The sequence below is a fragment of the Myodes glareolus genome, chromosome X (assembly GCF_982192425.1).
Source record: "Myodes glareolus chromosome X, mMyoGla1.1, whole genome shotgun sequence".
Classification (NCBI taxonomy): Eukaryota; Metazoa; Chordata; class Mammalia; order Rodentia; family Cricetidae; genus Myodes; species Myodes glareolus.
In genome coordinates this window covers 127,583,588-127,610,534 of record NC_142053.1, presented here as the reverse complement: position 1 = coordinate 127,610,534, position 26,947 = coordinate 127,583,588, and the positions used below count along the sequence as shown (strand labels likewise).

The 26,947-nt window shown below is 40.8% G+C and overlaps 1 protein-coding gene across 7 annotated transcripts in view; it reads right to left on the bottom strand.

The window, feature by feature from the left end:
- The window catches only part of Vcf2 (VCP nuclear cofactor family member 2), a 63,282-nt gene that overhangs the window by 11,535 nt on the left and 24,800 nt on the right, over window positions 1-26,947 (bottom strand). For 2 of the 7 annotated variants that reach the window (XR_015737026.1, XR_015737025.1), the window contains exon 3: window positions 30-129. Coding sequence is in view for 5 of the 7 variants with exons in the window: in XM_048441581.3 (XP_048297538.3) it covers window positions 30-129; window positions 13,420-13,607 (288 nt within the window). In the remaining 2 variants the exon portion in view is untranslated. Of the gene's footprint in view, window positions 1-29; window positions 130-446; window positions 552-8,864; window positions 9,015-13,328; window positions 13,608-13,632; window positions 13,767-26,947 lie in introns of those variants that run through there. The other 5 variants (XM_048441583.3, XM_048441581.3, XM_048441580.3 and 2 more) reach the window with 5 other exon arrangements.

The window sequence follows — 26,947 nt, the reverse complement described above, 5'->3', positions numbered from 1 at the left end:
TGGAGAAGTTGTGTGGCCATTGCACCTACCTCTATAGTGCGAGGATCCTGGAAGGCCTGGTCCTTCTTATTCCTCTTTGAATGAGGGTCATCGTGGTTGTCCTCTTCGTTGTCATCTCTTCTCCTTTTCCTGAAAACAGTTTTCAGAGGGAGAGGAAAACCTGTCGTCATTCAGGATTGATCTTTGGGTGCTTAATTTTCAACCCTGTGCCAATACCCAAATCTGCGGCCTTGTCTACGATTAGAACAGTCAGAGCTGCTCTGATGGATTCAGAGTCTGCAGGTAGATGGCACTAGGCAGTGGAGCAAACATGTCAAACAGGAATCCTAGGAATCCTAGGTGTGCCCAAAGCCCAAGTTCAAGTTCCCTACATCAGAATCTTAATTTGAGTCACTGCTTGGGACCAAAAACATAAAAAATTTTATGGTCAAACGTTAGAACTCTACCTGTCCAGGCTCATTTTCTTCATCCTCTGAAATAACCGCTCCAAGTTAGATGATTTTAAGCCCTGCCATAGGGCAACTCAAGGTACGTGAGCCATCTTTGCCTATTTACTCTTGTGTTCTTTCTGCCTGTGGCTAGGAACAGATACGTCCTGTGTACTGTCAGATCATTCATGTTACTATACCAACAAGTGTGATGTCGTTGTAGCTAGTTGACTTGACTGCCACCATGACACTGTGGCTGATGACTTCCCTGAAACTGTCTAGAAGTGTTTTGATAAAACCAGATATAGTGATACATTCCTGCATTCCCAGCTCCAAGAAGACTGAGGCATAAAGATCTCTAGCTTCATTGTTACTTGGGCTACATTATGAGTCCCAAGCCAGCCTGAGCTGTTATATAGGAAAACACCATTTCAGGGAATAATAAAAGTACCTACCATCCTACTTAATCACTGATTTTGTTGTGGTGTTTGCCCTTATAATTCATTTCTATTTTTTTTTTCAGAGTCTCACTCTGTAGCCCAATCTGTCATCAAGCTCACTATTGTGGCTTGGCTGGTCTTGAACTTGCTGTGATTCTCCTGCTTCAGCTTCAAGAGTGCTGAAAGACATGCCTGATCTTAAAATCCTTGCAGAAATCTTATAATTGATTAGACAGATACTCTTCTTAACCACTTAATTAGAAACTAGTTTTAACATGTTGGCATTCCTTGGTATTGCTGATTCTAGTGATGTCCATTATTTCTTCAGTCTTCAATCTTATGTTCATATCTGAGAGACTCGAACTGCTATCAATTCTTTTCAAAATACCTTCCCCAGTGCCTCTTTCCTATTTCCATAAGCAGTGTGTAATAAAAAAAATGAGAATTCTGAGAACAAGGGATGTTTAAGCACTTCTGTCTCTTGATCTATTTTCTTGTCTCAAGTGCTAACCTCTTAAAATTAGGAAAAATGCCCAGAGAAATGAAGGGACTAGATAATAAGTAGGAATGGCAAAAGTGACTGGGGGGAGTTCTCTTGAGTACTGAATCCATCCCCTCTTCTACAGAAATGGAAAAATTAGTATATAATTGGATAGCTATTCAAACAGCTTCTTTACAGCAAAAAATTTGACAGTATAGTTAAAGTTATATTATTTGTATACACTGGTATTTATAAAGAAAATTTTCAGTAGCAAATACAAGATTTTTTTTTCCAGGCATGCCAAAAAAAAAAAAAAATCAAAACCAGTAGCTGGCCTTAGAGATTAAGGAATATTTCAATAAAACTAACTTTCCTTCAAACACATTGCTTCCTGTCAAATAACTGTGTTCTTAATTACAAGAGTACTTTGGTAATTTGACGATTAAATTCATATTTCTAAATTCTATATTCTTCTGAGAACACTACCTCATACATGATCCAAATTAAAAATCCAATGTAACAATTTAATCTGAATCTAGATTTTTAATATTTTATCAGTTAACCTTGAGATACTTTCCAAAATCCTAGATGCTATGAATTGCCTATGATCCAGGACAGTCCTCGAAGAAACATAGGATATGTAGTGAGAGCCAATCAAAACAACACATGGACCATCAATAACAGGTCCATCATGTTACCCAAAGAAATTCTGTGATATATAGCATTTAGTTAAACCTCACAGAATGAGGCAAAGTTCTTTGAACCTGGAAAGATCAGAGCTCTGTTTATTACCAGCTAGCAAAATGATTTCTTCTTGAGTGAACTAACCAGACCTAAGCTAGTAAAATTTATTTTCAAAACAAGATAGTAAATAGAAAAGATTATGTAGAAAACTCTTACAGCACAATGCTATGAGAACACTGATACATATACACATAATGAAATTGCAAACATTTGATTTGATTTCACAACACTCACTGAGCAGAGATTACAGTAAAAATATTCCTCCAGGTGCTGGTTATGATTAAGTATAAATCTCAGCTACTGCCCTCACAAGACTGCATGCTGATAGCTGTCCTAGAACCATGATTTACTGTGTTTTGATCTCCTGTTTTACTAAAGTTTTCAATACTTTATGTTTTGGTTATTAAACAAAAATGTGTAAAGTGTAAAAAAAAGTTATTTTTCCAAAAAAAAAAAAACCGAGTTCTAAAGCAATATGTTTAAGTTATAATTGGACATGATCCCCATTTTAGTTAAATACACTTCATGAATGAAGATATTTAGAAAAATTATTGCAGTTAATTATAAAAGTTTAACCTCTCAGCAATAGGACTGTGGATAAGATTAGCTTTCTGTACTGTATATCTGTCTTCTGAATTTTCTACAGTGAGAAAGAATAGTTATTATAAAGGATGAATATGTTGATAAAGGACATCAATGTGTCCAAGAAATCAGAGAAGCAGAAATGCCAAGTTGCTAAGGTACCTAGGTAATCCCATGGGTGAATTGAATATCTGAACTCTAAAGGGTTGTATCCCTAAATAATGACATTTGCCCAGAAGGTAGGAGCCCCAACCACAGGAATCTGTGTGGCATTAACACCAGAAGAAAAGTCTTCTCTAGCAAAAGGCTCTGTATAGCCTTTTCCAAGGTGAAGGGCAAAAGGTGGAACAACTGAGGCAGGACATGTTTACTGGCATCTGTAAATCAGGGGATCTTTCTAGCTACTTTATTATGAAAAACTCAGAGACTTGGCTGAGAGAGTAGGATGAAAGGAAAGATAATAAATCAAATGGTATCAGCAAAGACTCCAGCACAGAAACGTAAGTCCTGCCTTCGGAACCATGGCAGCAACAGCAACAGGGAGTGCATACATACGCCACAGGAAGCATGAATGAAGGGAGAGAGAAAGTCTACTCTAAGACTGGCAGGTTCTAGGACTGTATAGGAACCCAGAGAGGTCACCTCCAGTCTCCACCCTGGGGTCTGCCTAAATACTCCTTCTAAAGCTGCTGTGAATTGCAGGCTAAGGGTTTAGAGCACTGATAGAAGAAACACACTGCTTAATTATTCCAGCTGTGCCAGAACTGAGACACGTGCCAATTCCCTGGACATACTCCTCCCACTCTGGTGCTTGCACTGTCTTCTTTGCAGTCCTCTACCTTTAAAAGTAACTGGCCATCTCGGTACCCTCAACACTGAGAAGGCCACCAGAGGGTCCTCTGCCCAGGGGCATTCTCATTTTATCTTGCTAAGTCTCCCTGCCTGTGACCCTGCCCTGTGCAGCAGGAAAGACTATGCTTTTTCCTGGTGTCTTTTTCTTTCATCCTCCTCTCTCATCACCAGCAGTACCATCTCCTGACCTTTCAACTCCCTAATGCTTCCACATCACAGCCACAGCAGTCTACCTCTTATGGTTCTCCACGTTACTGGTCAATGTTTCTTACCATTACCAGACCTGTAGCTCTGAGCTCCCTTCAAAACCATTTGTGCTGCTCCTTTTCCCCCTCCTCCCTAATCTGTAAGTGTTCCAATACCAGACAATGTCAATGTTCTTGTTCTTTGGTTTACAGTTGCCAAGAGCACCAACACCAATTCTTTTCGTGCCATTCACTAATCATTCCTTAAATAGTGGTTGACTAAACAGTCCTGTTGGTAAAGTGCTTGCCCCAGCAAGCACAAGGACCTAGGTCTGTATCCCTAGCACTCAGTAAGCATACTTTGTAATCTCAGTGCTAGGGTGCCAGAAAGGGTAATGGGGAGAGAGGCAGATTCACTGGCCAGTCAGTTTAGCCAGATAGATATTCAGGTCCAGGTACACTGAGAGAGCCTATCTCAAAAAGAATACATATATACATATGTACATACATACACACATACATACATAGGGTAGAGAGTAAGTAGGAGGCAGTAAATTCCAAGGTCAAGGCCTGCCTGGGCTACAGAATTCAAGTTTAGCCTGGCCAGACTAGTGAGAACCTCGGCAGCAGGAAAGGAAGAAGGAAGTATCTGAAAAGAAGAAAAAAGTAGTCTGAAAGGGCATTATCTTGATTCAAGTTGAGAGAGGATTTAAGTAACCCAATTTCTGTCACTTTGTGACAACTGACCCCAGAAACAGTTGTGAAGGGAACAGGAGAACTGGGAAGCAGAAATGAAGTATGTGACCTGTGAAGATGTGGCTGTGAACTTCATTGTGGAGGAGTGGGATTTGCAGGATTTTCCCCCACATAAGCTCCATGGATATGTGATGCAGGAAACCTTCAGGAACCTGGTGACAACAGAAAGACCAGAACTTCAAAGATGACTACAGAAGGAAAAATCTAAGGCATCAGGTCATAGATATTTTGAACATAATAAAGATAATCAATGTGACAAAAAAAATTCAGTTGGATTCTAGATCCTATTATGAAAAAGAAAACCCTTGTATAGTAAAATCGTATAAAAGGCAGGTGTGTGAAGATGGAGAAATCCTTCATGTTCATTCATTCCTAAACGTTCACATCACATCTCAGCAAGGAAATAAACTAGTACTAGGAACAGAAAAGAAAATAGGGTGAATGCAGAGAATATAGACATGCCTTCGGCTCTCCTCAATGATTTCTGAAATATGTAAGGATTCACATTGAACAGAAACTGTGAAAATACACAAAATGGAAAAGCTTTCAGTTTTTTGATTCCCTGTAAAAAAAAAATGGAAGTTCCCAGAAGAGAGACACTTAAAGACAGAATACAAGAAGGCCTCATTCTCCCAAGACCTTTCTAACAAAGATGACAGCACATACTGGAGAAAACTCAACAATAAGCACCTGGAAGCATCTTCGGTCATGTCAGTTCAAATATAAAATAATGCCCTGGTGAGAAATCTTGATTAGAAGAAATACACAAAAATCATTAGTTTACCAGCAGAGAATGAATACACAATAGATCAAAACCACATAAATGTGCAAGATAAATCTATCATTTGTAACAATGTCACAAACCTGGAGTGATTCCTTATGTAGTAGAATGGCACAAACCTAAGTAACATGAAGCACCTGATACAAAGCAATTTGTGTATAAGGTTCCCAAAGATACATGACTCAGAGAGATGTTCTGAATGTTTAAATGCACTGTGTCTGTCAGGTACTCACTAAAATTAATAAATGTTATATTTCTCAGCTACTGAGAAGATATCTTCAAGACAACCATCAATTACATCAAGGGCCTGGGTTCAATGACCAGGTGCTTGCCTAGTATGCATGAATCTCTGGATCACTCCCCAACTGAAAAAAAAAAGTAAAAATTAAAACAAAAGACAAAAAATCCACATGCATGTATATTAAAGGCATGAAAAGATACCATATGTCATAAATAATTTAAAAGATATTATTTTCATCTCTACTTTAGCAATCCACAAGTGGCATATAGTCTAAAATTAAAGTAATGATATATTAATGGTATTTGTTGTACAATTATTCTAATGCAGAAAAAATATAGAAATTTTAAAATACATTATGAAAGATACATATGCTAGAATGCTGAGAAATTTGAATTTCCATAAATGTACTATTTAATATGAAAACTTCAGAAGTCAGTATTGGATAATATACTTTGAGAGAGTATATTGATAGCATTAGAAAATGTGGGAAAAATACATTGAAATAAGATATTTATGAGCACTTCAGTAATGATCATTTCCCTTACTATTTACTGTGTGTTCCAAAATTAAAATAGAAATGAATTGTCAGGCAGCAAGATGGCTCAGCAGGTAAAGTTGTCTGCCTCCAAGCCTGTTCAATTCCCAAGACCCACATGATGGAAGGAAAGAACCAATTCCCAAAAGTTGTGTTCTGAATTCCACATGCATGCCATGGCTTATGTGTGGGCACACATTTTAATTTTTAAACTTTTTAAAACATTATTTTATGCATATGGATGCTTTCCCAGTATGTAGTTTGTGCACTGTATGCATTCTTGGTTCCAATGGAGGCCAGAAGAGGGCACTGGACATCCTGAAACTGGAGTTACAGACAGTTGTAAGCTACCCTGTGGGTACTGGGAATCAAACTCGGGTCCTTTGGGAGAGCAGCCAGTGCTGTTAACCAATGAGCCATCTCTCCAGTCCCATTAAAATTTTTTATGGAAATGAATTTCATTTTTAAAGTAAGAGTGAATGCATGCAAAGATCTTGCTGGCAGCTTAAGCAGAGAGTATCCAGCCCTCTCCATCTAAACAATGAAGTCAGGTTGCCATACATCACAGAAGTAAGCAGACTTAAAACAGTGTTACCATGCAAAAATGGACGCCCTCTTTAAATGTGGAAATAGTAGAACAACTGTGATTAGTGAATCCATCACTCTCTCTCATCCAGAATAAATGAGCTGGCAGAGAGGAAGACTAGAACAGTATGTCCTACACATACTACCAAGGCCTACATGTTAAAAACTAGTGTGAGCAAAAAAGCCTGCACTATGCTAATGACCTATAAATGTCCCAGTACCCCATGCTTCTAATCTTCCTCCCAACTCCAGCCCACTTCTTCCGTTGGAAATATATTTATTTCTGATAACCTGTGTCTGATTTCTGCTATTATCTACATTTCTTTGTCCAGTTCCTTGTTCTGGGACATAAATACCCAGAAATCTCAATAGATGTCTACAAAACCCTAACATCCGCTGATATCACAGGAACCTGTAATCTCAGCACTGGGGAGACTGAGGATTCCTAGGAGTTCAAGGTTAGCCTGGATTATATAGGAAACATTGGGCTAGCCAAGGCTATATATGCGTAGCAAGGCATGCCTCATCAAAAATAAAGGGAAGGTACTATACACTGTAGCAAATACTGTAGATCACAATAAGAGTAATAGTGAACCTACCCTTGTCAGGAGACAAGCTAAAAAAAATAATCTCTTGACTCTTTATGTAAAGCATCATCTCCCTGAAACAGATATTGATTTACCACCTTTAATGTATGCTTCTGGAGACAACACAATAAACATGTGGAGTCAGTTATCAATAGCATCAAGAAACTTGAAGGAGTTTACCAATGGCCCTTGTCTATCAAGTCTTTAGACAATACAGTGCTTTTGAGGATGCTTTTCTGTCCTGGAATCCAAAAATGAGTAAAAGACACACTGAGGAAGACTTTTTTGGTAAATTGTAATAACGCACATGCCCACAAGAAAGTGGAAAGAAAGGCCATTTAAGAAACTGTGAATATGCCAGGCATGGGTGGAGCACACCTTTGATTCCAGCACTAAGGAGGCAGAGGGAAGCAGATCTCTGTGAGCTCCATGCTAGCCTGGTCTACAAAGTGAGTTCCAGGCCAGAGTTATTACACAGAGAAACCCTGTTTCTTACCCCCCCCCAAAAAAAAAGAAAGGAAAGAAAGAAGAAAAAATAAAACTGTAGATACTACTGAGTTTTATGAAATGATACATACATAAACAAAATAAATTAATCAGAAGAAATGCTCCTGTGTTCAACAGCTGTGGTGTGGAGGACAGGCTACTAGACACTGTTTTGTTGGTGTCCTGGTTGGGGATAGGAGTGGGGGTGGGTATAACTTGTAAAACTCCTGTCCTAGGGGAAAATCCTTTGTTGTTTAACATTTCTATAGGAATCCAAGGGTTTCTTTTGTTTTCCCATCATCTCTGAAAGAACTCTGTCACAACTGTAGCTCGTTCCTAGGATAAACTAGGATAAACGCATCATAGCCTAGCTAGATATGTGGCACTTTAAGGAAGCTTACAGTAATTGTATAGTTAATGAGATTCACAGCAATAATTCCACAGGTTTTTTTCATGTGTAAATATGGATCTCAGTATGCTTTAAATGTACCTGTATGGGTGAGAAAATGTCTTAAACAAGGATCACAAATGGAATTAATGGTGATCACTGAGTGATAGATCTGTGAATAAAAATTGTTTTCATTAAATCCCCCCCCAAATGTCCAGAATACAGTGAAATAAAATCTATACTGGAAGAAGTTATTTGCAAAGGTGCATAAACTCCAAGGCCAGAAGGGGGAAAGAATGAGTTCCTAGGCTGCCCCACTATAAAGCAAGGCTAACTGGAAAAGAAAAGGTCTTTGTCCGAGAGGTAGGGAGTTGGGAGGGAATCTCGGAAGTTGGTAACTTAATCTCAGGCTCCAAGACTTTTTTTTTTCCTAAAACCTCTCTAAGAGAAAAAAAAAAAAAACTCCACAGCAGGGGATTTTTTTTTTTCCACATGAAAAAGGAGGGAGAAGAAGCAGAGAGGCCCACTGCATTAAGAAATACTGCCATCTAAGGGTCAAAAAGATGTATAGGCACCAACATCAGAGAGAGTCCATCTTTTCTGGGAATTTTCTGCCCCCAACCTATTAAATGAAGATGAGAAAAGCCAACCTACTGAGACGACTAACCAGACAGACCACACAGCGAACTCACAACTCACACCTGCCCAAGTAGCTAAACAGTCTATGCCAACAAAGGAAACCTCCCTTAGTTCTGCTCGTGAAACCATAGCAACAGCAAGAGGAAATCCCTACCACATCGGAAGATGCTGTTCTTTGTAGTAGTATTGGTGAATTGGAAGCCTGAGCACAAGTGCCCTGAGAGGCCTTGTTAGTCTCCCTCCTGAAGCAGGACTGCGCCTTCCTTCCAGTGCTGTAGTTCTCTGCTGACCAAGGGATGCAACCGCTGCTGTAGAATGGGACTGCTGATAAGTAGGACCTATTGCCCTGCGCACCACGTGAGATGCATGCCAGTCCCTGGACACACTCCTCCCATTCCGCCCAGCCTTTGATCCTGCTTTTCACGTGGCCGTACTCACTGTCTTCCTTGCAGCACTCATCCCCTTAATCCTAACTGCCCACCGCATGGCCCCATGACACGGCTCAGGCCAGCAATGGAGCCTTGCCTTCTGGGGACCCTTCTCTTCCCCTCTAAAATCTCCTCAGGGTCATGCCCTGGGCAACACAGAAGACTGTGCCCTTCAGTACAAGGCAGACACCCTGCTTGCATCTCTGCTCCTGTCTTATTTTAACTCAATCCTCACAGAAGTCAACGGTGGGGGATGGGAGCGCATGTTTACTTAAAAGGGAGGGGGGGCTAACCAGTCCTGTGAGCAAACAGGTAGGCTTTGACCAGGGCTCAAGAGATCACCCCTTCCAGTCCAAGCTCCATGAACCTCTCCTGCTTTCCTGAAAAAACAACCCAAACAAGCAAAACTTGCTGCTTTCTGGGCAGGCTGTTTCTTCAACTCTGAGAACCAGAAGCTGAGAGTAGCAGCAACTAGGCAAGACAGTGTAAGAGAAGAACCCCTTCCACCTACACCCCTCCCCCAAGAAAGTTTCTTGCACTTAAACAGTTTGAAACCTACTGGTTTCAAGATCTCTAAGCTTTCCTCTCAGTGTCCCAAACAAGTTACCCTGTTTCTTTAACCACAAACACCAAGGAGAAACCTAAAATTGGCCAACTCTAGAGATGAACCTTGAGGGCAGTTTATGTAGGGCAGGCAGTCTGTGACTATGTTCTTTCTCAGATTATAAATCTGTATATGGAAATTTTTGGAGTGCATGGCCGACAGAATGTTCCTTGAGAAATTTCTGGATTATTTTAATGTTCATTTATTTATTGTTTGTTGTTTTGGGGTTTTTTGGTGTAATTGGATACTCATCCCACGGATTTACTTGCCCACTTGCTATGCAATTGCAGTGCCACTGAGACGTACTCCCAAGTCATGATGCATTCCCTTTAAAACCAATATCACACATGAAATTTTAAAAATTCATTTTCAGAGTATATAAAAATGTATATGACTAAAATGTATGAAACAGCACTGAATCACAAATAATGTGAAAGACATTTTTAAAAACTAAAACGATAAATTCAAATCTCAGCTCAGTAAAATTTTGAAGGTTAACAGTAATCTCAAAACACAATGGTGCAGATACTGGCAAGTTTTCTTGGTCAGAGGAGTCTTGCAGTATGTGTCCACTTGGCAGAAACCACAGTAGGAATATTGTTTAAACAAGGGCAATGACGTACTAGAAGTGTTTATTGTAGCATTATTTTTTCTTTTTCAGAAACAATTAAGGAACTGTTAATCATGTTGTAAATGATATATATGGCAGACTACTGGAAACTTTGACTTTTAAGAAAATATACTTATTACCAAGTAGGAAAAAACAACTTCATAATCTAATAGTGAACGATATATTACCACAATTATGGAAAAACGAATGCAATATGCAAAACACATTAAGAAAGGATTACACTTCTTCATTTATTTTCTTCCATATATTCCAAGGTGACTATAACAGAAATTAATCAGAAGACCAGGCTTGCAACATACTTCTGTTATCTCAGAACATAGAAGGCTGAGGCAGAAGAATAAAAACAGATTGAGCTCCATAGACATACCCTATCTAGAAAATAACCAACAAAACAAGTAAACAAGAGAGATTGTCATGATAAATTAACAGTGAATATGCAAAACAATTTCTTCATCGCTTTTGTAAACTCCCCACACCCACTGGACAGGATCAGTGGAGCAGTCACCCTTCTCCATGTAAACAATAAAGTAAGACTGCCACAGGACAGAGAAAGTCAGTGGAGTTCATGTAGGTCCTCTCTCAAAGCTGACATTCCTTTTGAGATTGAAATGGCAGAAATGTCATGGTTAGTGAATCTACCACTCTCAGCCACATCTTATACTCATCTCTTCCTTTGATAAAACCATCACTGCTTATTTGAACTGACAGAAATTCTTTGCCCCTTCAGCTACACTGAAGGAGATAACCGTTTGCACAACTACCAGCTCTGCCCTGATGGGTGAAAGTTAAATTTATGTGCATGCATGGGTAGTTTTAATGACTCAAAATCTGGGGGATCTAGTCAGAGTATAAAAGGCATTTAATTGTGCTAAATTACAAGTTCAGGGAATATGAAGAATAGACATATGTTGGAGTCCTGGAGGGTAGTGATTGTCACAAGTATATGGAAAATCCTAAATGTGCAGTCACTTAGAATTTTTATTTATTTGAAGTTTTTAAAGCATTCTAATGGGGACTTCATCAGGACAGTGGAAAAAATAATGGATTAGGCTAAAAATAAGTGGCAGGAGAGGTAACTTTCAGCTCTATACCAAAGAATAAAGCAGTGGAAAATAGATTCAGTACTCTGAGGAAGGCAGAACAGAAGTTCAGTGGTAGAGTGTTCATCCAGAGCTCCAAGCTCTAAGTTCCATCCCAGCAGAAAGGTGGAGGTGGGGTTAGTACTAATAATTATATATCTAAAGACCAAAAACATAATTAAAATGGAAAACATATATAACATATTGTTACAGTGGGGCTAATTTTTACATTTGCATCAAAATAAATATTATTTTTCAAAATTTATAAATGATGATGAGTACATAAAAACCCAAAGTTCACAGAGAATGGGAATTAACTTTTGTGCAGCAAGTGCCCATAGAATAAAAATATTGTCAAAAACAAGTTTAATTAATATGAAAAGTTTGAACTTGTAAAATCAATGAATATACTTCTAGAAATATAAGAATGTATGAAAATATTCTTTGTAAGTTAAAGAAGCAATATCTTTGAGTAATGTATTAATATATCCTTCTTAATTCAGTTCACTCAAAATTACACAATGCTTTTCCTACTAGAAAGTAGAAATGGGAATTTCAAGAGATTACACATTTAAGGATATTTTATCACACCCAGACGGAAATAAATAAATAAAGAGCTGGTTTAAAACTCCCTACTCCATATGTCATGGCAAACAGCAGAGACAACAATAATGTGACATCTAGTAGTGAGGAACCATGTTAAGAACCTGTTGAGCTATTTATGCAAGTTATCAACATTGAAGCAGACACTGTAGTCACTACCCTTTATATTTACAGTGACTGTGGCACACAGATCTGGAATCACATTCTAAATTATACACTCTTGTAGAACACCTTTTTGTGCTAAATACAACAAAAAGTAAGACACTCTGGGAAGGAATGTAAACCTGGAAACAAACGTTGTTTTAAATTCTAATATTATACTTATTGCTAACCTAGTTTAAATAGAAAGAAAGAGCATGTAGGAAACTTGTTTAAACACCACAGGATATTATGAAATGTCACACTGTATTTGTAAACAAAATTACCCTGCAGAAATCAAACACTAATTCAAACACACAACATATCTATTCAGAACACACTGCTAGCCACTTTTTTATGTGCTTAAAAATTGATGGTGAGCAAAAAAGAAGGAAACTAGTACAGATCTTGTACTTAGCAACAATATACTTTTAAAATATTTGGTAATGAGACAGGATTATGGGTTGTTTGTATTTTTCATATCGGTTATTAAATAATTTTGTCACACTGAGGAAAATGTTCACGTGAAAAATGACTTATGCCAAATACAAGATTTTAATGTGTCATACAATAATTACATATCAATGGAATTTGGTCTGATTTTATAAGTTTTTAAGACTCTAAAGCAAGGCACAAATATGCAGCCTAGTATGTTTAAAAGAGCCGTATGCATTAGAAAGCTCTAAGGCAAACACCATGAAATACAATTAATGGTGATCACTAAGTGATAGGACTGTAGGAAGAAAAAAAAAAAAACTTGTTTTCATTAACACTTTACAGAAATTTTCCAGATGGAAGTGAAACCAAGTCTCCACTGAAAGAACACACGGATAAAGGTCCACAAACCCAGGACAAGCAGGGGACAGAATAATAAGGCCTTTTAGAGAAGCCAAAACACAAGTAGCTGTAGTGTCTAGGCTGCCCCACAACAGTAAAGCCAACTTGAAAAATAAAAGGATTTGTTCTAAGGCTGTGAATATCAATAAGGTAAAGTCTAGAATTTATTAACTCAATTGCCAGTTCCAGGCAAGCACAAATCCTACTAGAGGGAAAGGAAGGGGAGGGGAGGAGAAAGGGAAGAAGAGAAGGGAAGAAGGGAAGGGGAAAAAAGCCTTCTTAGTTTAAAAAGACTCACAGTATTTTTTCAAACACACAGGGCAGAGGAGAAAGGGCTGTATGGCGCAACACTGCCATCTAAGACTTTAAAGAAACAGACAGGCACCCACATCGGAGGATCGTCCATCTTCGGAGGATCATCCATCTTTTCCGCTGCTTTTCTGCCCACAGCCCATAAGATGAAGGCTGGGAAAGACAGGTGGGATGAACAAAACACAATGCACTCAAACCTGAGCAAGGGGACTGGAGAACCATTCAAACAAAGGAAGCCTCTCTTAAGTCCCGCCCGCGGAACCATGGCAACAGCAACAGGAAGTCCCTACCACATTGGAAAGATGAGCTCTTCTTAGGGTAGGATTGGCTGGTTCAGAGGCTGCAAGCATATGCTGGGGAGGTTGCTGCCAGTCTGGCTCCGAGTCTCCTGCACTTTCCTTCCAACGCTGTATTTGCCTGTTGCCTAAGAGACGTGGTTATGTCCAGAATCTGTTCCCGACAGCCCCCTGCGCCTCACGCTCAAGACGTGCACAAGAACACGCTCCTCCCACTCACCCCAGCCTCGAACCCATTTCTGACGCACTCACAGTCCTCCAGGCCCTCACCTATCTGAATCTTAACTACCCACAGCAATGCCTAAGCAATCCGCCAAGCAATCCACCACTGGGGCTGTAATGATCTGTCTCTTTAAGAGGGGCCTCTCATCCTTTGGGGCCTTCTTTCCCTCTTAGGTCACATCTGAGCATCAGGCAATAGCATGCCTGTAGGTCTGATAAAGGATAGGCGCCCTGCTGAGCTCCCAGGCAATGACATGAAAAATCTTAAAAGCCTTCTGAATTATTTTAGCTCTATCCTAACAAAACTGAAAAAAAAATCGTATTTTGTAAGAAAAGCGGGTTTCATTTTTAATGGAACTGTATCCCATCTTTTTTAATTTACTTTTTTATTTAAAAATAATCTTTTTATTTTACATATCAAGCCCAGTACCCCCTCCTTCCCTTCCTCCCTCTCCCCTCCCCTCCCCCTCCCCTCACCTTCTCCTCACCCCCACCCCAGCCAATCCTCAGAGCGGGTGAGACCTCCCAACAAAGTCTGTCACATCACTTGAGGCAGGGCCAAGGCCCTCCCCTCTGTATCTAGGCTGAGCAAGGTATCCTTCCATAGTAAATGTGCTCCAAAAAGCCAGTTGTTGCACTAGGGATAAACCCTGGTCCCGCTGCCAGTGTCCCCACAGACTGACTGCCCAAGTCACACAACTGTCATCCACATTCAGAGAGCCTAGTTCAGTCCTATGCAGGCTCCCCAGCTATCAGTCTAGAGTCAATTAGTTCCCACTGTATCTGTGGGTTTCTCCCATCATGATCTTGACCCCTTAGCTCATATTATTGGCCCTCCCTCTCTTTGACTGAACCCTGGGAGTTTGGCCCAGTGCTTAGCTGTGGATCTCTGCATCTGCTTTCATCAGTTACTGGATGAAGGTTCTATGGTGACAATTAAGGTAGTCATCAATCTGATTACAGGGGAAGGCCAGTTCAGGCATCCTCTTCACTATTGCTTGGTGTCTTAGCTGGGGTCATCCTTGTGGATTCCTGGGAATTTCACTAGTGCCAGGTTTCTCCCTAACCCCATACTGGATCACTCTATCAAGTTATCTCTCTGTCCCTCTCTGTCCCTCTTACATCTGGACCATGCCATCCTGGTCATCCATGCTCTCCTCTCCCTCCATTTCTTTCTCTTCCCCCCCTCCCCACACCTGCCATGCTACCAATTTACTCAGAAGATTTTATCTATTTCCCCTTTCCAGGGGGAATCCATGCATGTCTCTCTTAGGTCCTCATTGCTGCCTAGCTTATCAGGAGATGGACTGTAGGCTGTACCCCATCTTTTAATGACAGCAGGTTTGCCATAAAGACAGATTGGCAGTTCTTTACTTTTCATAGGGTCTTCTGATGGGCCAGGGCCTAAAATAATTTTGCTTCCACCTGAGCTCTACCATTTCCCTGAAGTACAGTCCCTTTATTTTCTGGGCATGCTGTTTCCTCAAGTGTAAGAATGAGAAGTCAGAGAAGCCAGCATTCAGGCAAAGAGGTGATTTAAAAAAGGCCCTGCTTCTGCTATAGTTCTGCCACGCATGGCACTTTCCCCTCTCCTGGGAGTTTCTAACTCTTAGAATTTAAAATTCATTGGTCTACATGATCTCTGAGTTTTCCTTTCTATTCGTATCCCAGACAGACAGAAAAATAAGATGAGAAATAGGAAATTACAAAAGTGATTAAACCTTGTCATCCTGACAAGTACCAGACACCCAAAAGTAACCTCTAAGTTTAGGACTACATCAATGACAAGCTTTTGAATTAAGAGAAATTTTTACTTTGAAGATATTTTTTAGTGCCCTACTGTGTCCTACCTAAACAGTATGGAGCTGCATGAACAACAACAGCACGGAAAACTACTAGTCCATAGATATTCGAGTCCTAGTTCAAGTGAGGCTTTTTTTTTTTAAACAAGCTAACTCATCAAATTTTTCCCAGGATATATTTCCCAATGGCAATGTAGGTTGTGTTACTTTGTTATATCACACTTTCTGATTTCAAGGTACATGAGGAACACTTTACTCTAAAACCATGACCCCAAAACTTGTGGTCTGTTAGAGCTAATCATGTAAGATTTGAGTATACACTTCTAAGAATCAAAGTCTAAAAAGCTTCCAGTTGCAAGTGTTAGTTACAACCTAGGCCCATGGCAGACCACCTACCCTCAATAAGTCAATTAAACAAACAAAGTAGCAGTACAAAGTGGAAAGATTTGTGGTGTGGAATTCCTCTCTGTATGCTGGTGAATATGTTTTATTACCATTGGTTAATAAAGAAGCTGCTTTGGACCTCTGGCAGCACAGAATAGAGCAAGGCGGGAATTCCAAGCAGAGATAGAGGAGAAAATATGGTGGAATCAGGGAGACACCATGTAGCTGCCGAAGGAGACAGACACCCCAGAACCTTACAGGTAAACCACAAACATCATGGTAAAATACAAAATAATAGGAATGGGTTAATGTAAAATATAAGAGTTAGTTAATAAGAAGCCTGAGCTAATAGGTCAAACAGTGTTTTAATTAATGCAGTTTCTGTGTGATTATTTCGGGTCAAGGCAGCTAGGAACGAACAAGCAACCTCCACCTACAGATTTGTTTACTGCATGTAGCCATAGTGGGCAGGGGAGCGCAGAACTCCAGTGATCTGTCCCCAAGTCCATTTTCTAGAATACAGAAGTGACAATTAGGTTTAAACAAAGGGCCAAAAGTATGCAGAACTAAGCTGTTTCTGGTTAAGGTATGGTCCCAGCCATCACTGTATTTTAGACTCCAGTCTCTTACAAGGTAGTTTGACAAGGTATTAGAACTGTGTGCAATCTCTTCAAGAGAAAGCATCTTCCTCTGGCTGGCATAGGGCTTCAGTATTCCCCCAAGATGAAATTCCTGGGGAAATTTCCAGTTCCTTAAGGTCCACTGCTAAACAGATAGCCAACGAAGAAAATATTTAAGTATCTCTTTAGAATATCTTCACTCCTGCCTGGACACAAGGAAATACCAGATTGTATGGTCAAGAGCAGGACTTGCTATTTTCAAGAAGGAAAGCATATGTACTCTATCCTTGTCTGTAATCTTAGTGTAGAGGGATTGTTCAAACGTATCCTAGGCAAGGCATCACAAGGTAAAAAACAAACAAGTGACTCAAATTGGACAAGGGTCTCAAGTAGATCATGCTGACATACAACTAGCTACATTAATGAGACTACCTTGAATTCCTGATCCTCCTGCCTCTACATCCTAAATGCTGGGATTACAGATATGTACCCCCATGCCCATCTGTGACTCAAATGTAAATTGCCTACTCAACTGATATACACAAAGATAACAAGGAGGTTAGACAACTTCAAAGATGAGGCAAGATGGTAGTCTATCTAGGACTGGGAATAGAGTTTGTGACTGTATTCTGCCCCAGGTTCCAAAACTCCTGGTTTCTGTGAACTGTTTTCCACCACCTTTTAAATATTTACTTATGAGGTTATTTTTCTTTTTTGTTTTTACTTTTTGCTGAACTAAGGATTGAACTCAGAGCCTTGCAAGTGATAAGTATATGCTCCAATATTGAATATATAGTTCTGACCACAAAGTACTCATTTTACTTTTATTTTTTAATTTTTATTTACTTATATTTTATGTCTGAATGCTCTGCATGTACACTTACATACAACCAGAAGAGGGCATCAGGTCCTATTATAGATGGCTATGAGCCACCGTGTGGGTACTGGAAATTGAACTCAGGACCTCTGGAAGAACAGTCAGTGCTCTCAACCCCTGAATCATCTCTCCAGCCCCAAAGTACTCATTTTAACTTATCAGTATCTTATATGAAATCTCATAAGCTCATTTTTATATAAAAAGTATGAAAATAAATGCATGGGTCTTAAATGAAAATATAGACCTTTGATGTAATTTAAGAGAATTTATTTTAAAGCAAAAATAATATAACAGAATCTGAATTTAATAACAAAAAGGTCAGCAATAATCTCAATGTAAAGTAATGCAGACACCTGAAAAATGTTCTCAAATGAATTTTGCAAAATGTATCTCTAGCAGTCACAATAGGAACCAAGATATTCTAAAGAGAGACATCCATGCCCCTGCCTTGGGCTATCAAACTACTGACACAACGGACCCAAAGAAATAGGAATTTACCCTAAGAGTCCCATTCTGGGAAGGAAAAGGCTGGACTTAGGTGTCAGTCAGAGGGGAGCTTGTCTCCTGGGAAAAGATTTCACACACTGCTGACAACTACATGGCTGACCTTGCAGGGCTGACTATAATGTGTCAGTTGATGGGCAGGATCACATCCTGACCAGCATTGCTTAGGCATAGCTAAGTCTCATCCTCTACTGAATCCTAAACCGGATATCAGGGCCCCCAAAATGGGGTAGCCAGACTTCCTTATTTGTTCCTCTTCCCAGTGAGGCCACACTGAAATCTCCTTTTTCTGCTCTTCGCTATTACCCATCTCTCTAACTGGCTTATTGATGATGACTGGATGGCAGAGCCTATCTTTTCAGGGCTGCTGGGACCAGGCTGCTGAAACCCAGCAACTCAAGAAACATGTCAACTTGTAGAAATCAACATGAGAATTATCGTCTCAAATGTGAACAAGGATTTATTAACAATATTTGTTGTACTAGAAATAATATGTCTTCTGAGTGAGAAATCACTCTGCACACTGAACATTTTAATTATGCACACTACATAATTAAGAGATTAATGAAGAAGAATGTTCTTTCTAGTACTTATCCAGCTCTGGGTAATGTTCAAAGAGAACACAGCCCAAAACAGAAATTTTCACTAGCTTATGTCCACTTCACATGTTGTCACATATACACACACATGCTGTCATCCTTAAAATATTTTGAGATCCCAGCCCAGCAATTTAAATAGAGATAGGAGACTGACTAAGCCTGACCACTTGGGCAGATGGGAGTATTACCTATCAGATATGTTGCCAGAATTCTTTCTTAAGTACACCTGTGTTGTTCTTTTCGCTTAGTTGTTACCTGGGTTCATCTTGTCCACCTGGTAGAATTATGCTTTTCCTGAAACGTACACATAGGACTTAATGGTGGTTGTGATCCTGCACTGCCCCCTAGAGTTGTCACTTAGAGGCATATTCTTTGATAATAGCTGGTTTTAAGTCAGGGTTGTTTCATTTTGTTACAGGAATGAAGCCTAATTGGAGGTCTATCTTGGTGAGCAAATGCAATCCAAAATGACTCTGAGATTCCATCTTGCACCTGTCAGAATGACTAAGATCAAAAACACTAATGATAGCTTATGCTGGAGAGGATGTATAGTATGGGGAACACTCCTCCATTGCTGGTGGGAGTGCAAACTTGTACAATCACTGCGGAAATCAGTATGGCAGTTTCTTAGAAAATTGGGAATCGATCTACCTAAAGACCCAGCTATGCCTCTCTTGGGCATATACCCAAAGGATGCTCAGTCATGCCACAGGGACACTTACTCAATTATGTTCACAGAAGTTTTATTTGAAATAGCCAGAACCTGGAAACAACCTAGATGTACTTCAACCAAAGAAGGGATAAAGAAAATGCAGTACATGTATTACGCAGCTGTTAAAAACAACAACATCATGAAATTTGTAGGCAAAGACATGGAACTATAAAAAAATCATCCTAAGTGAGATAACTCAGACTCAGAAAGCTAAACATGATATGTACTCACTTATAAAATGATTATTAGCTGTAAAATAGAGGATAACCATGCTACAATTCACAGACCCAGAGAGGCTAGGAAACGAGGGCTCAAAGGGGAACTCAAGAAATCCCTCGGAAAAGGAAATAGAAGAGATCTTCTCATGGGTATACTTGGGGTGGGTGGGGTGGGAACACAGGGAATCAGATTGGGGGCATGGATGGAGGGGGAAAGTATTGAAAGAGATGACTGCAAAAGGGGTGCATTTCAGGGTCAGACAGAAACCTGATAGAAGGGAAACACCCAGGAATTTACAAGGGTGACCCCAGCTAAGACTCCTAGAAATAGTGGATACGTAGCCTGAACTGGTCATCTCCTGTGACCAGGCAAGGCTTCCAGTGGAGGGACTGGGACACCAACCCAGCCACATAACCTTCAACCTATAGTTTGTCCTGCCTACGGGATGTGCTGGGGTAAGGGTGACACAAAGATTGTGGGAGTGGCCAACCAATGACTGGTCCAGTCTCAGACCCATGCCACAAGAGTCAGCCAACCCCTGACACTGCCTGGAGTGCCAGGATCCAGAGGCTGAATGTCCCAGAGACCTAGGATAAAACTAAACACGATTGGGAAAAAAATCAACGCAGTGATGCCTAACAATATTCTGCTATACTCATAGATTGGTGCCTAGCCCAATTGTCATCAGAGAAGCTTCACACAGCAACTGATAGAAACAGATGCAGAGATCCACAGTCAAACATTAGGTTGAACTCAAAGAATCCTGTGGAAGAGGGAGAGGAAGGATTGTATGAGCCAGAGGGGTTAAGGATACCACAAGAAACCAACAGAATCAACTAGCTCATAGAAGCTCACAGAAGTCTGAACCAATAACCAGTGAGCCTACATGGGACCAATCTAAGCCCTTTACATATATGTGACAGTTGTGTAGATTCATCTACTTGTGGGATTCTTAACAGTGAGAACAGGGACTGTCTCTAACTCTTTTGCTGGCTCTTAGGATCCTACTCCTCACATTGGATCACCTTGTCCAGACTTAATACATGGGGAGGCATTTAGTCTTACTGCAACTTGATATGCCATGCTTTTTTGATACTCATGGGAGGCCTGCCTTTTCTGAACAGAAATGGAGGAGTGGATGTAGGGGGTAGAAAGGAGGTGGTGGGAGGAAATGGGAAGAAAGAAGAGAGGGATATAAAATAAATAAATTTAACTAATAAAAAAACCTTTATAGTATCAATTTTACTACTTCAAGTTTCTGCTACATCAGTAGCATAATTTTTTCTATTTTAGAAACAATGGAGGAAATTTTAAGCATTTAATGGTAGATACATATATGTTGAACTATTGGAATTCTGGGTTTAAACAAAATATACTAATTACCTAATAATAAACTAAACAACTTCAGAATTCAACATGGAGCAATATATTATCCCAAATACAGTGGGGACCTCTTAAAAGAAATGTGTGAGTAGCTGAGCCACAGATATTTTTTCCCTTTTATCTTGTCTATGTATTCCAAAATGACTACAAAAGAAATTAACTATTGGACTGGACTCGATGGCAAAAGCTCAAAATTACAGCTCTAGAGAAATTATCAGGGTAATCAGACTTCCAGTTCAACTTGCCTGCATAGTCAGACCTTTCAAAATAATATACCAAAAGATATAAAATGCCATTTTAGAGCAAGAGATTAATGATGGAGTAAAGGTATAAGAAAATGGTTTCAGCAGACTTTGTAAACTCCCACAGACTCAAGGGAGCAGTTAGGCCTCTTCATGATAACAATGAAGTCAATGGACATGGAAAAGAGGTAGAATTTATGCTGGTCTTCTCTGCAAAACTGATGACCCCTTTAATGTGTAAATGTTAGGACAACTGTGGAGAATGGAGCCAAGAATTCCATTGTTAACGAATACAAAAGGATTCCCAATGGCTAAAATAAGCAAAACCAAATGTAAGAGTAAAGAAAGACTTATTACCTACAACATTCAGGGGGAACACAGGGCTATTTTCAAAGCATTGCTCTCCTGGGGACAAAGAAGCATGGTGACTTTATTCAGGGATCCTATACATGTTCATATAGGGCTGGACCCATTCCTAAGAATGTTCAGCTTAAGGTCATAGAGCACATATCTAAAAGAGATTAAAGAAATGAGCAGGAATGCTTCTCTCTGGGCAGGCTCAGCTTATATCATAACGTTCTAGTTGAAAATAAACGAAAGAACACCTTGAAAGAACATTATTACAGAAGTCTGCCCTGAAAGGTACCAGCCTCACTTGGAGGCTAACACATCAGCTTTTTCTCTTCCTCCCTCTCCCACCCACCTCTTTCTTGGCCAGTAGCAGAATCTCTTCCTTGCTCTCAGCATCCCACCCCCAGCAACTCTTGGACTTTCCACCTACTCCGATGAAGAGGACAATTTCTACAGCTGTCACTCTGCCTTATTATTATTTAAAATAATGTACATGTTCAAGGAGCTTATTTATCAATTGAGATTATAAGACAAGGTCTAATTGGGCTATATTACCATAAGTTCAATGACTATAAGGAAAATAAATATTAAGAGTCCAGGGCTAGAGAGATGGCTCAGTGTTAAAAGCATTTGTTGGTCTTCCAGAGGACCCAGTTTCAGTACCTAGCACCCATAGGAAGTGCCCCACAATTGTTCATAACGCCAGTTCTATGAGATTCAATACCCTCTTCTTGCTTCTAGAGGAACTGCATGCACATGGTGCACATACATTCAGGCACACACATTTACACATAAATAATACACATTTTTAAGAGTCCCAGAAGTATTCACCTTCACAGTTATTTTAGAAAAATAGCCGGGCTGGGCAGTGGTGGCATAAGTCTGTAATTCCAGCACTCAGGAGGCAGAGGCAGGTGGATCTCTATGAGTTCAAGGCCAGTCTGGTCTATAGAACAATTTCCAGGACAGTCAGGGCTGTAACACAGAGAAACCCTGTCTTAAAAAAACAAAAACAAAGAAAAAGAAAAGAGAAGAAAAAAAGAGAACTGGGAGCTGTGTGGAGGCCGAAAAATGCAGGCCCATTTTCACCTTGACTGACTGCCAGAGACAGTCAAGTCTGGCAGTCTGGGGACTAACAGTCTTAATGGCACCTTCTAACTCAGGAGGTGATTGCCTGGCCCTTTTTAAGTTAAGATAGCTCTGTGCTATCCTGATGGTGGGTGTTCAGGATATGCAGTGCTCCTTCCATTGTAACTATGAGGTAACCTGGGGAAGGGTTGTCTTTAGTGTACTTGACTCAGTACCCCTAGTCAACAGAATGCTGATGATTGGCTCTCTCAGAACTGACTGTGTGAGTTAAATCTTTTGTATCATAGTAATGAAGTCTTTTGTTACCTTCTCCCCCAGTTTACATTGGGTATAAAAGCTGTGGAAAAATAAACCCAGGTGAATCCAGGGTCTGACTGATTCCTGAAATACCTTCCCAATACTGTCTCATGATTTCTGTCTTATTATTTTTATGTGTCTTCATGTAATTTTTCTATTCCCACACTCCCACTCTGGTAAGAGGTGATTTTATCAAGGCCAGTCCTCTACATATGGCGCCGCTGACTGGTAATCCCTGAAGTGCACAGAAGTGTGGCCAGGCGTACAAAGGAGGTCGTGAGGAACCCTGTGAAAAAAATTGCACCACAGCTGGCGAGGTGAGTAATGAGCACTCAGAAATAAATAGAAGATAATAAAAAAGAAATGAGAAAGGCAGGGGAAAAATCGGGAGTAAAACTGTAAATAGTTGTAAATATGGGACAAGGAAATAGTATTCAACTATCTATACAGTTGCTTGGATGTATTTTGATAGCTAGAGGAGCTGAAGTGGAGCAGAAACAAAGGCAGAGATATTTAGAGTTCATAAAGATTATATTCCCGGCCCTGTGCTGGCAGCGTATCCACTTCAGCCTTCGGGTGGCTCCGGGTGTCAGGGAGGCCAAAGTGAGGTCCCACCTTCCCCTGTAAGCTTTGTTCACTGAGCAGCAGCCTCTGTAGCTGCTAAATGAGTAGAAGAGCAAAGGGAATGTGGGACAAAAAGTGGCCTAGGTTACAGCTGAGATTGGGGTTGTCCACACATGTGCGCTGTTGCCAGCCGAGTCTGGCCTGCACTGTGCAGTGGGGCCAGGAAAGGCAGACAGAAAAGTTTAAAGGCTACCTTTACCTCCAGCACCCTGGGTCAGTCAATAGAAATGTTTAGAGGCTATATGAACCATGAGCCAAGGAGCCTTTATGGATAAATCTATGGCTTTTAACAGAGAAGAGAATTCAGGAATTCTCCTAATTTTATGATCACAAGATTTAAAATAAAAAAGTAAGGATAGTAAGGCACTGCTATACCCACCTGAGCTTGTGATCAGCTGCAGTCTCAGAGCCACTGCAATGGGGGACACCTGAGCGCCTGTAAATTTATTAGCTGCCTATAACAATAGCCTCTGTTGGGACTGTTAAATGGGCCCTGCCCAGGCAGAGCAGGCAATGAGGGAGCAACTTCCTGATCCAAGTACCCAGGCAGGACAGCCAAGCAGCAGAGGGAGCATGGCTTCCCCCACACACACACCTGTAGCTTGAGGCCCAGCTTCAGCCCGGAAGCCTAGCCTGACCTTACAGTCAAGTTGGGGGAGGGGGTAGCCTCAGGAAACTGCATCTTCAAGCCAGTCACATGGTTGTGAAAATGTAAATAAGCAGGTTAAATATGCTTTCTTTTTTCTGTTGTACATTTCTGGCTTGTTTGTAAAAAACCTGGTGTTCATAAATGTATGGATTGATATCAGTTCCATTGGTCCTCCTGTCTGTTCTTGACCAGGCTGTTTTCAGTTTGAAGTCAGGGATTGTGATGCCTCCAAAAGTTCCTTTATTGTACAGGATTGTTTTGGCTATCCTAAATTTTTTGTTTTTCCATATAAAGTTAAGTGTTGTTCTTCCAAGGTCTGTGAAGAATTTTGCTGAAATTCTGATGGGCATTGCATTAAATCTGTAGATTGCTTTTGGTGAGATCGTCATTTTTACTATGTTAATTCTACCTACCCAAGAGCAAGAGAGATATTTCCATTTTCTGGTGTCTTCTTCAATTTCTTTCTTCAAAGATTTAAAGATCTTGTCATACAGGTCTTCCACTTGTTTGGTTAGAGTTACTCCAAAATATTTTATGTTATTTGTGGCTATTGTGAAGGGTGATGTTTCTCCGATTTCTTTCTCAGCCATGTAAAAGAGCATTTAGGTTGTTTCCAGATTCTGGCTATGAAAAATAATTCTGCTATGAACATAGCTGAACACATGTCCTTGTGGTATGACTGGGGAGCCTTACCTCAGCCCCTGGCATTCATCCCAGCACCCTGGCCTGGGAGTTGCATTGGTTTGGACTCCAAATCCCAGCAAGCCAGGGTTCAGGACCACTCCCACAGGGTATTTAAGTGGGCGTCCAGAGGAGGAATACGAGGTCCCAGGTTTTGCATGTGCTCCCAGGTTTTCTGTCTCCCCTGCCATACTCTCAGCCACCCCAGAGTGCTGCATTTATTAAAAAAGGGGCATTTTAGGGCTCGAGAGATGGCTCAGCCGTTAAGAGCACTGATTGTTCTTCCAGAGGTCCTGAGTTCAATTCCCAACAACCACATGGTGGCTCACTACCATCTATAATGAGATCTGGTGCCCTCTTCTGGAGTGTAGGTACACATGCAGGCAGAACACTGTACATAATAAATAAATACATCTTTTTTAAAAAATGGGCATTTTAATTCAGTTTAATTTGGCTTGACTGGACTTCTGTGTGCGGGTGAAGAGGGTTTTTCCTTAACAGATGGATGTTTTCTACCAAAAGGGTCCGTCTCCCCACACACCTGCAAAAGCCCAGGGCCCTGACTGTGCTGAAAAAAACGCCCTTCCAGCACATGCCCTCCATGCTGGAAACAATGACCTGTATTTTGAGACCTGTGTTTTGTTTACAGCCATCTTAAATTCACAAGTAAGATACTCACCTTTGCAGGGCAAGTTCCAGACCTAGGTAGGACACTAGCCTAGTGAGACCTGCAGGCACCAGGCTTTTAGAAACAATTAGCATTTCCTTTGTTAGTCAACAATCACAGACCCTCAGTATTTACTTATCAGCTAGGGACGTCTCCAGGCCTGAATTCCAGCAGATCTAACACATCTCCCCTCCCCTTGCCCATTTGCTATATAACAGCTTCAGAGAAAATAATAAACGGCAGTTTGATCAGAAATACTGTCTTGCCTTCGTTTCTCGTGTCTCTTGCTCTTCCATTCCTCTCCCCTAGGTTTATTGGGGACCCCTGTTCGTATCCCACTGGCCAGGATACCACCAGGCAAGATCGGCTCCAGGTAAGTTCCTCTGTTAAAGTGCATGCCTGGTAGGATTTGGGGTGGCCCATTCATTTCTCGGATTCTCTGATGATGCCGCGGGCCCCGCGCCGGAAACCTTACCATGAGGCAAAAGTCAGACACTTTCGTTGAGGCGAATTTTGATTGATCCAGGACACCTGTCATTCAATTTTCACAGCCCCATCTTTGGCTCAATTGTCTCGGTGACACGTTGTGACACACTTAAGTCACTCAGGCATGTACTTCAAAGGGTTTCTTGCAAGTTCAAGCTGATTCTAAATGCCCTTTGGAAGCCTTTTTTACAAAAATCCTTTTAAATTGGGACTATCTAACCTAAATTACCAATGCTCCAAAAGCCCGTTTTTTTAAAATGCACACTCTAATCCCCCCCATATCCGCCTCTCTCTCTTTGTTGATTCATTGTCAGCATTTTGCTGCCCCCCCCCGCCACTTCTGCCCCTCTGTAGCCTCGAAGCGATCTGCTGCTGCACACCATAATATCTATAGCCTGCAGGGCTCCAATGCCACGTGCCCAAAAGCACAGCAGATTTGGAGATCTTTAGCCTGCAGGGTTCCACCACTGCATGCCAAAAGGAGCAGCTGGTTCCCCATCAGCGCTTTGTCCCCCCCCCACACTTCCGCCCCTCTGTAGCCTATAGGGCTCCGATGCCACATACCCAGAAAATCGGCCAATCCCCCATTAGCGCCTTGTCCTGACCCTAGTTCCCCTCCACATCACTCCAACATCACTGCATGCCCAAAAGAGCAGCCGACTCCCATTCTGGATTCGGGAATCTAAACCTGCCTCCTTTTTCATTAGCTAAGGACAATGGAGACATGGCCTGTTCATGGAGCTGAACTTGCCCATCAGTTTCACTAGCCTGCATCAACACAGGTTCCTATCTGGGCCCCTCCCCGTCTAGCTGTTTTGACTCCCTCTACAAAGGATACATTTCTCTTTTTATCCCCTGTCCTTCCACTTTAAAAGTGTATAAATGGTTTGTCCTTATGTTT